Source organism: Mya arenaria, chromosome 10 (genome assembly GCF_026914265.1).
Source record: "Mya arenaria isolate MELC-2E11 chromosome 10, ASM2691426v1".
NCBI classification, from domain to species: Eukaryota; Metazoa; Mollusca; class Bivalvia; order Myida; family Myidae; genus Mya; species Mya arenaria.
This window is the reverse complement of record NC_069131.1, coordinates 36082779-36094079: the sequence shown is the minus strand read 5'-3', so window position 1 is coordinate 36094079 and position 11301 is coordinate 36082779. Positions and strand designations below refer to the sequence as shown.

The 11301-nt window shown below is 32.6% G+C and overlaps 1 protein-coding gene across 1 annotated transcript; it reads right to left on the bottom strand.

Annotated features, from left to right (window-relative positions):
• Positions 1-1013: 1013 nt before the first annotated feature.
• On the bottom strand, positions 1014-3796 carry LOC128205764 (cystatin-like). The gene is made up of 3 exons (XM_052907697.1): positions 3571-3796; positions 2507-2566; positions 1014-1278 (listed from the first exon to the last, which is right to left on the bottom strand). Exons 1-3 carry the CDS (start codon positions 3754-3756, stop codon positions 1171-1173), a joined length of 354 nt encoding a protein of 117 aa, XP_052763657.1. The 5' UTR covers positions 3757-3796; the 3' UTR covers positions 1014-1170.
• Between the last annotated feature and the right edge of the window lie 7505 nt (positions 3797-11301).

Genomic DNA, 11301 nt, shown 5'->3' with positions numbered 1-11301 from the left:
AATGTTTAAAAATATGAAAATCAATCTACAATGAGGTTTAAAACCAACGTCATTCCTGTACTTTTTTATTGAAGAATAGTGACGTGCTTGACGCGGAGGCATGGAGTTGTTTGTTAGTTAACACATCCTTACAAAATATAGTTTTCATTAATAAAGCTGATATTAAAAAAATGGAAATCAAATCAGACAATTTTCATTACCAACATTTCATTGAATGATATTAAAATACTAAATACACTAATTTAATTGAAACACACAACCATCGAGTTGTTAAAAGAGTGTAAAAAATGAATTCGTATGATGGTTGTTAACTTTAAACGACATACAAACATTTGATACTGTGGTGTCTACTTGGGTCAGATTACGGAACCACTACACTATTTTTCTTGTCGATTTTCGTATATGGTGTGTTGTTATTTACCTCGGGAAAGCAACACAATGCTGTATTTGTGAATTCTGAAACAATCGGCTCTGCATTTCACTCATTATCAAGCCACAGTAATTTGTCGGATAAACTACATTATTATTATTATTATTATCTTTATTTGGGATTGTTGGGATACGAGTGAGGTGTGTGCACTGGTTTAACCCCCCAGTAAATTTACATTTTACTGACCGTTACAAGGCGGTACCTAACAATCCTTGATAAACATACCTAGTTTTTGTGTGCTGTTATTCCATGTTTCTTGTTTGTAATGTTATGTTCTATGTCTTTGGCGTTTACCCAGTGTTATTAAACCGGGTTTATGTTTTTGCTACTGAGCTTGTTTCTGTAGCTTTTCGCATAAATATTAATCGAAAGCGAACCTATTCGACATTGAAGTGTTTGTAACGTAAACTTATCGAGTACGGTTTTATTTGAATCATACTTTCGTTTGAATGTAATATACCCGATAATGCTATGTTAAAGCATGAATTTTCAATAAAATGCAGATATTAAAATACCTCAGAGCATGACTGGCAGAAATAACAAAGGCAATTTAATTATCTAGTTGTTTATTTTTATTTATTCGTTTAAAAATCATTATGAGGTAATTTTTCTGAAATACAAAGGTATTTATTTACATATGATTCAAAAGAAACAATGTTAAATATTAATTTCTCTTTTTATTGATGTTTGATGTAACTTTAGCGAATTCCCTTTGTCCATTATTTCCTGGAAACGACGAGCTAGGCTGGGGTTATTGTGGTCAGGTCGCAACACATCTTGGTCAACTCCTTGTAGTTCTTCCATTCCGCCGTCACTGTCTCCAGCGTACAAGTATAGAACTTCTTGGACTGAAATGAAACAAATAATCATAAGGTAATTTTTGCACAAAATGTTCACTTGTTGTATCAAGGTGAATTGAAATGAAATTGTGTGCTTTGAAATGTTATTGAAATTGGCCGAAACCTGATTTTGGTTTCTCATGGCTCAATATTTTTGAAATTGTAAATCACTACCATATTCAAAAAATACGGAAAGTTAGTGAATGATAAAATGCATATTTAATGACAAATGTTTAAGAATGAAGTTATGTATGAAGTTTTGCATTATGTCATTTGAATGATAATTGGTGTATCAATTTCAATATTTATTTGAAAATTCTCCGTAGCGTTGCAAAAAATAATAGTTCATTAAGACCAATATTTAAATAAAAAAAACATGACTTAATTTGGACAATCCTTTTTGCTTCTGTTTAGAAAACATACAGTTTTGCCCTGAAATAATCAATAGAAAAAGACATGAAAAGTGATGAGAAAAAAAATGTATATTGTATGTCGATTTAAAGGCATAATTGTCATGCAGAAGGTTGACGGAAAAAAACACTAATAAAAAATCTAGAGCAGGCAACATAAATGACTGCACGATTTCTTGGGAACATCATTTAATTAAAGCTAAACAATGTAAAGTGGTGAAGTAAATAAAATAAAATCGAGGTAATGTGATCATTGGCTTCGTTGTCATAGTTTTCCTCGACGTTCGATTGATTTTAACATAGGCCACAATTAAAAACCCATATACCCATAAAATATATTCCAATGTAAATTGGTATATATGTTGCAAGAATAAGGTTATGCCCGTGAAACTGGCTGTGATTCTCGCTAAGCGACTATCTAGTAAATGTTTATGATGTTTTTCAAAGACAGGCAAATGGAACATAGGAACTTAACAAAAGAACTCTTACGTCTATCAAATTGAAATAAATCATACAAAAAAAACACTTTCCAAAAGTGTATGCAGAAATATGATGGTTAAATTAGCTGAAGTGTTTTGTTTTTTCCGTTCAATAACATTTAAGGTGTTGATCTATAGCGTAACATAAAGAAGCGCAGCTCATTCAAAACATTGAACATTTTATCATATTAAGCGTATCTTTTTTTTTCCATTTCCAATGCCCTATTTATAAGTAAATATATACATATTCATCATACAACAAAAGTTTTAGATATGTATGTAACAAATCAGAGTACATATAAGAAATAAACATTTAAACATCCAATTTGTATTAAAACTGTTACTCACTCCGTCTGCCATGTCTCGACGAACGTTAGCCTCCAAGATGTGTTTGGAGCCCGCAACAACCTGCAGATTTATTTGTCATCGTTGAAATATATTGTATCCAGCACTTGACAATTTTTATCACATATGAGTGTATTTGCCAACTTTCAATAATGAGTGTATATAATGTCTAAGACCATCAGACTTCAGGTATGAAATATGTGGATCTGGTATCTTCATAGTTTGATTGATTTTGTTTGCACAAACACTAGATAAAAACTATTGTTTAAACGTCAGGCCCCAATTTCTCGAAACTTCTTAAGCTTAACAGGCTTAATTCGCTTATTTCAATTAGCCAAAATACATACTGAAAATGGATTTTGATAAATGAAAAATGGTTTATTCTGATAATCATACAGATTTTTCCTACATAATTTCTAAAAATTCTTGAAGAAGAAAATATAACACATTTTATAGAAAAACAAAAATAGTGAGATTAGCTTAATCCTTTATAAGGGACTTAAAAAGTTTCGAGAAATTGGGGCCAGGTGTTTTAAAGAGTTCTTAGCAATAGAAACTCAACATAACTTTTTTCATACACAACAATTTAAATCTGACGAAACTTTCCAAACAATGAATCCGAAAAAACTAAGAAATTATCAGAGATTACGATATCGTTGACATGCAGCATTTGAAAGACTGTAAAACGTTAAGATATAGATATAGAGAATAAATGTTTGATTCAGTGATTTATCGTTAAATCTAACCAAAAGCTTTCGTTGTATGTCAATATAAGAGAAACATTTCCAAAACAGAAAATGATTTAAGAATACAAATAGATACACATGTTCTATGTTGGGCGTACGAGCTTCAACAACACTACCTACTATTAAACCATAAACACAACTTGTCACCATCGGGTATGAAAAATCGTTCTAACCCATACTTCCATAGTATATTTTGAAACTGTATTCACAGTTTGTCGCAGTAAAGCTGTACTATTTTGTGTTTAAAATGACGACATAAGATGAATGGTAAGCTATTTCTGCACAAGCTTAAGCAGCACTACCTAATATGTTTCAACATACCTGGCGGGAGGCCTTAGTCAGTTTTACTAAGAAATACTCCGAACCCAGTTCCCCAATTGCAAAAGCAGCGGCGGCCTGCACCTCAACGTCATCTGTGCCAATCGGTGACGCCCCGCCTGGAACTCCCTGTGTCGTTGCGTAAGTCAAGCATACGGCGGCGAGAGCGCAGTAAGTTACAGTGTTCATCTTCTCTTTTTAGTGTAATAAAAGGTCGGTGTTTGACTAGAAATATACACGTTATTGCAGTTTTTATATGTTTTCATATGTTCATGTATTAAGACAGATGAGACACCCTTGAGACAGATGTCGCCTTATGCTTTCCCTAGGCGGTCGTTCTAGTATGTGGCAAACAATTAGCCATTTGTTTTTGTCAACTGTGTTTTTTTCGAGGCGAACTCGACTGTGCACAGGTGTTTTTGACAGTCAAATGCCAGTTGGTAAGATGACTCCGGAGTTCAGCTAGAAAAGTTACTGTGTTATAAATCAAAAACTGATGCTTTTGTTTTTTTTATTGTTGTTTTTTTTGTAAAGAAATACATAATTATTTAGACCTTAATTGTAATTGCAAACATAAATTCCATCTTTTATACAATTGACTACATTGTGTTGTTTATACGTATCGAATTCAAAAGTATTTAAGATATTATTATAATTAAACAATGGTCGTTTCCGTTCTACAGTGTCCCAACACTACTGTTGTTTTTTATTATAAATTCGGGAAAAAAAACATAATTATAAACGAAATATAATTATGTAAGATAATGCTGTTGCGAAACAACAAAAACAATATCATTCACATCATTCCTCGGAATCATCAATAGGATGCTACGTTGTGACTTTAAATTAAAAAAAAAAACTTCAGTAACAGAAGTTTTAGAACTACTGGCCCTAAGATTTGGAATGATCTGCCTCTGAGCCTTAGACAAAGTGATTCAGTAAACATCGTCAAGAAAGATTTAAAAACTCATCTTTGCATAGATTATTATGCATTGTTCTAAAACGTATATCCATGAACTATTTACTAATATATTGATGTGCTGTTGTCTGTTTACACGTTGGTGAACACCCATCATATAATAACATGTTGTATATAATTTATATACTATGCATTTAACTAACTATGTATCTAATGTACTGTGTGCAAATATTCGTGATTTTTTCATTGATTACTGGTTATTTAATGCTTGTGTCTGTATTGTTTTATTGCTTTTATTATCTTCTAATTCATTATTGTACAACGCCATTGGATATCTATTTATATGTAGAAATAGGCGTTTAAGCAAATAAACAAGTTTCAAGTTTCACCAAAGAAGCCCAATAAAATCTCAAAACGGCCAAAAACATATTACTATACATAAAGATATAAGTTTTTATTTGTTATAAGTTATAAGTTTAATGGAATATCATGTGTCTAGATTAAGCCTGTCGGACATGTCGGGATTGCCGCTCTGCATGTAAAAGCGTGCTGGTACCGACACGGGATAAGGCTCTATGGGAATTATTGATTAAACCTGTTTCAACTTAAACCCAACCCACTTAGCTGCACTATGAAGTCCCATTAAATAGAAATAAGATCCTTAAATGCCGACGGGGTACATGACTTTGATAGGCAACCTGATTTTGTTTGAAAACAATTTCAAGTCATGTGAAAACAATTGCAATTGGTGTTAAATCATTAATATTGCTTGTACTACACTGCATACTGTCAAAATATAATATTTGTTTCAAGTAGATGTGATATGTTAGTCATATGATATGTGTTGACGTTATATTGAATAATGATATTTTAATTCCTAATATTTCCTGCGGTCACATAGATTAAAAAGCGCAGAAAGTTCACCCGATCATTTATCTTCGTCACATTTGATCCCCATTATCTTTGTCTACATATTATTTCATTAATTGGCAACATATGGCCTCACTGTTCAATGCTTTTTGGATTGCAAAATTCATTATCATTTATATGGTGACATTCAATGAGGACAGGTAATACTTCAAGATAAACCATATTGCTTGACACATCAACAGCTGTAATAACTATAAATTACTGCAGTTTAACAACGTCAGAACTATTGAAAGGCCAAAATAGGGCTATTGGGCATTTCAAAATTTTCTGACATTTTTAACTGCAGTAGTAAACAGTTATTTTTACTAAATCGTGCGTCGGAGTGACCCCTTTAATACATCTGAACAAAAAATAAAAAATAAGTTGAATGTCCCTAAACATTTTACAAATCATATGACACCAATGAATGCGATCCTTCAAATGAATATGGTTTGTTTTGCGTTGATCCTTGTATGTTGAAAGGGGCACTTTATAGGCAGAGAAAGCTTTTAAGCATTACATTTAACACCTGCCCGTTTGAAAGCCTAGGGGCATTGTATTGAACATCATTCCGTTTAAAGGGGCACACATATTGAAATAAATATGTTTTATTTGAACCTAATTATCTAAACAAGACTTTGTGTGCGGATAACATTATATTAGCGATATTTTGGCGTTCTATTAAGCTGGGAAATGTGTGGCCACGCAGCCATTTGTTGCATTACCCCATTTCTAAAGTATAATATATTTTGTCTGCTTACAAATCATTTGATAATTTAAGTCAAATAACTTAATAAATTATTTAATTCTTTGTGCCTCTTTCAATCAGATATATGTCCAATGTTATTCTCATACGTTTGTCCGTTTAGGTTCCACTGTATTATTGTCGTATGGCTAACACGATGCTATTGATCTTCTTCTAACAACGTCGTTGTTAAGTTTAAGGTGAAATAGTTTATGATTTGCGCATATACTTTGATAAAACATTTACAGCATTAACAGTTGTTTATAATGTTGTAAGAGAATACTGCAGATTACAAGTGGGTCCATGGAGCCTCCTGAGTTGTAAGGATTTGAAATTAAACAACCATGAATTTAACAAAAATGTTTATTTGAACAAATTTCTGAACATGTGGCCCCATCCTTTTAAATATATGTCTGTTGGCACCATTAGGATTTCAAGTTTTACAGTCTGCTCGTTTAATTTCTCTCTGAAAATTAAATCAAGACATAACTGTACTTTTAATGGAAATGTCATTGTTATTTACGCCAAATGATTTGCAATGCATGGCTAATAAAATTCATTTGCATGTCTGAAAATAAAACTTATGTAAAATGTGTTTTGCTTGTCTTGTCTTATTACAAAAATGAATGAAACCAATCCAACCATCCATATAGATGTTTTCCAAAGCAGCGATATAACTGATCATGTTGTTCGGAGATTGCAGAACAAATCTAAACTCATATACTACTCGTATGTGCCTAAAGCTTAAATGGTAAAATACCATGGCCCTTTTGTTTCTAAGTATTTCAAAACGTAAGACAATTTTAAAAGTGATATACTTCATACAATAACATATTAATTCAAGCCGGTTGTTGATGAAATAACAGCATCCGGTATAAGTTTGCAAATCCGGTTTACTTGCAAACTTAGTTTTTTTATTATCTTAGATATCAACTTCAAAAGCGACACATAGAAAGTTTGCCCATTAAATAAGAAATATTTTAAGTAAAATTAAAAAAAAAGTTTTAAGAAATATGAAAATTTTAATTCCAAAATTGATTTCTCCCGTTGGCCACCAATTGGATTTTAGGTCCCCCGCGGGGTTTTGGCAAACTCCAATTGGAGAATTTTCCTTATGAGCCGAAACGGGGAAAAAATCAGCAATTTGAAAAAAATCAAATATAACTATTTGAAACAGAAAATTACATTTCTATTTATGTTTTGAGTACTAGAGTTATTAACTTTATTAAAATCTAAAAAACAATCAAAAATTATGATTTTGTAAAAATGGTCCTTGGAGAAATTTCCAATTGGAGAATTCCACAGTCAATTTCTATTGATAAAATTCACCAATTGGAGAATACAGAAGTTGGAGAACACAGAAGTTGGAGAAATCACCAGTTGGAGATTTCCACAGTATTACAGCTGCTGGGTTAAAAAAGTTGGGATATATACATGTCATCATGTAATTGCTAATTAATTTAATATTGATAGAATATTCAAGAAAATAACAATGCAAGATGTTAGTTGTTACCTGATTTCGCGTATACCATCGGCATTTTCAACTTGTGTGCAATCTAAAGCAGTTTTATTATATACAACTGCGTCAGATGTGTAGTTTTATTATTCCTTTTCAGAAAACTGTTTTATCAAAATGCATATTTCACTAATAAATCTAAAAAATCAAACTGTTTGCTTAATTTTGCATTTTCCAAAGATACTTCCTGGTGGTACTTGGTTACAATATTGAATTTTTAATCGACTTTAAGGTTAGAGAACACTGAATGTATTCCTTAAGACCACTCGGTCAAGGTTTACCCGTGAAAGCGCAAGCACTTGCTTCAAACAGGGTCCTTTAATTATTTTTCAAAGCACCGATGAAGGGGTACAACTTTCATTGGTTAAATCTAACTAAAATAAACAAGCTCGATTTTGCTAAAGGTGATTAGCTGCTAAAATCACTCTCGAGTCCGTTTCCTGGCTAGAAACTGTTACTGTGTCATTTTTGAGAGGCCATCCATGAGATAGTACCCCTCGTGGGGATCGAACTCACATAGTCGTGGGTAAGAAGCAGAAACCTACACCACTAAACCACTTTCATCCTTAAAGTACCGAGAGGCAGCATCACGCGGCAAAGGGATCGAGCTAAATGTACCATGGAATGAACCCACGACTACGACTTTGAACAATAGGCTACGCCTTAACCAATAGGCTAAGGAGACGGTATTAATGCATGTACTCAATTGCAGATTCAGGCGGGAGGGGGTCGGTCCTTCCACCCCTTTGAATCATCCGTTTATACATTCTCAGTCAATATCGGGGAAAATACAATATTAAGATAAAAATGCCCTATTTCGGACTATAAATTAGAGGAGTACACCTACCCCGGCCCAACATTTTAAGCCATTCAATTTCTGTTCTGAAGGAGGGGCGGATGTGGAAAGATTGAGCCAATGAGTTTCTGTAATCAGAATTGTTGTTTCATAATGTTATAGTTCCTTTAAACAGTTTAAACGTTTTAGGACATCGAAATAAACAGACGCATGTTCAGTTTAAACATACTCTGTATACAACGTTCTCGTACTCCAGTGCGATGATGCTATGCATTATATTTATCATCCGACCTCTGATGAACAGAAATGACAACGTTTAAAAGCTATTATTTATACAATTATGATCATCTAACTGACTGAGTATCTGCCAAAACTTTTCTGTTTAAAGAAACTCTCTCATGTTTTGACACCAGACATATTTTTTTTCTCGTAATGCATCTGAACACTTATATTTATTTTACTCCTTGGTATTGAATTTTCAGAAATAATAGTAACCAGGTTGATTTTGTTTTATGCTTCAATTGCATTTTAAAAAAAGATGGGAGCAAGCCCATGCCGGTGCAGATAACACATACTCGAAGATTATGTCAATCAACTGATTGTGCAACAGCCTTTTGTTGAATCGTGATTGTAACGCATTTCAAAATTTTGGACTTCAAAGACTATATATTTTATCACATATCAACATTTAGGGTTCCAGCCATCAATAGCTGAGCTTTAACACTTAGTTTGATTCACAATACTTTATTTCGTAATAACAATGTATAAAATCCAAGTAAAAGATGCATTTTCAAAACCCTGTACGCTTCGCTTAAATTCACTCAAAAACTCAAGTTCGAAAGATTTAAAAAAGTATGTCATAAACATATCCCCTTTACATGAGGAAGTCGGTCCAAACCATTCACATACTAAAAAACTGAGTTTCTTAATATATAAATCTCTAATTAATTTGCCAAATAAAATTCAACATGGGTAAACAATTATAAAAAATAACGTATCTTATGTATTGCAACATATTTATAAAAAGATAAAGTCAATTGAATCAAATGAATATTTTCAGTGTACTTTCTTTCCCGCGGTAAGTGGACTTTTCATCTTACTCCAACAAGTGAGGAGCATGGTTGATTCTCTTCGTGACTGAAATCAACTTTTTTTAAACACTTGGTGTATTTCAAATCTAGTCCATATTAACATCCCCTTTAGATTCTTTGACGATTGCATTTTCCATGGGAGATCACTGCGTAGGATAAATATACAAGTGTTGTTTAGCCACACTGTGGTTTCAATAATGTCAGGGGCGTAGCTACCCCTCTATTCATGTGGATTCATAAATGTGCTGGGGGGTTCGGGGGCATGCCCCCCTCAGAAAATTTTGAAAACCATGGTGCAATCTAGTGCATTCTGGGCGTTTCGATGTGCATTATTTTGTACTGGAAAATAACCAGTTTTTGGATCATGTAGTCAAGTTCGCATACTGCTACTTCGGTGGGTTTTTTTTCAGAACCATGCTTTTTCAGCCGCGTATTCACGTATAGGCGGCTACACGCCTGTATGTTGTGCATATGAATGTATAATTTGGTTTATATGATGCATCCTTAATGTAACACCTCCTTGCTGCTACACCAATAGAAACTTCATTGGATATTAGCAGTAAAAGAACTAGCACTGACGTTCCCAATTTTCGTCTGGGTCATTTAAATAATAGATAACAAATTACATGATAAACAAATTTGTTTTGACTTCTTTAATGAATTATATAAACACATTGTACAAACATATCATGACACTTTTAAACAAAAAGTATGGCTGTCAATTAAACAATATGCTAGCTTTAATGATTGAGGCAAACCATTGGAATTTTACAGCGGTCTTAAAAAGGTGTATTTAAAGCTGCAATCTCACTAATTGATCGTTTTGACTACCGGCACTCTTTTATTGTTGGTCTATAAATAGACCATTGTTTTGCATAGACCCAATTTTAAGTGATATAAGACTGCTGAAATAAGATCAGGGGTGGTATTCAATATTCAACTTAAGTAAATCTTATGGTCATACATGATTGACTTCATTCACTCTATTGGTCAGTTATAAATAACAAGTAATCAGATTAGCTACATCGTTCTTAGATCCATTTAAGATCAATATAGAATACCACCCCAGATTGCATTTTGTCATATTTATGGCTAAAATGATGTTTTATGGGTATAGTAGCATTACGAACAATTTAATGTAAATGAACTTTTCGGCAGTCTTACCAAACATTTTTGATTGGTTCTATTGTGAATTATCTATGACTATATGACTGAATTAAAGGAATGATAACCAAATCAGCTTTTGAGACAAATTTTTTAAAGTGTCTAAAATGACAATCTGTGAAAGTGCAGCTTTAAGTTTTGATCTAAAGCTTCATTTACACATTGTTATATTATAAATAACTGTTTAAAAGGTCTCATGTACAAAATAAGACAATAATTTTCTTACAAATATCTAAAATTGATTAAAATAATAAAGTACCATTAACATATTTCTTAATAGTGCTGTTTCTCAACTGACAATACCATTCAAAGCCATCATTTCAACTATGAAGTTATTTTTAACTTTCAACATTTTTATAGCATATATGCAACAAAATATACCAAAAATACAAGCCATGAACAATATGATTGTTCAACTTGCATTGTCCTTGACCTTTTAAAATGACCATTTTCCTGTTCTGTCTATTTGTAAGTTGTGCCCTGAGGAATGAAGTATGACTGTATGAATCACAAAAAGCAATAAAAACACTAAAAAAATCCCCCAATACCCCTGTAATTTCTAATACAGCAGTAAAATCAAGCAATTTTCAAGAT

Coding starts and splice junctions, on each gene's coding strand:
- LOC128205764 (XM_052907697.1), bottom strand. CDS start 3,756: ATGAACACTGTAACTTACTGCGCTCTCGCCGCCGTATGCTTGACTTAC. Junction 2,567..3,570: donor TGACTAAGGCCTCCCGCCAG/GTATGTTGAAAC, acceptor ATAAATCTGCAG/GTTGTTGCGGGCTCCAAACA. Junction 1,279..2,506: donor GTCGAGACATGGCAGACGGA/GTGAGTAACAGT, acceptor GTTTCATTTCAG/TCCAAGAAGTTCTATACTTG.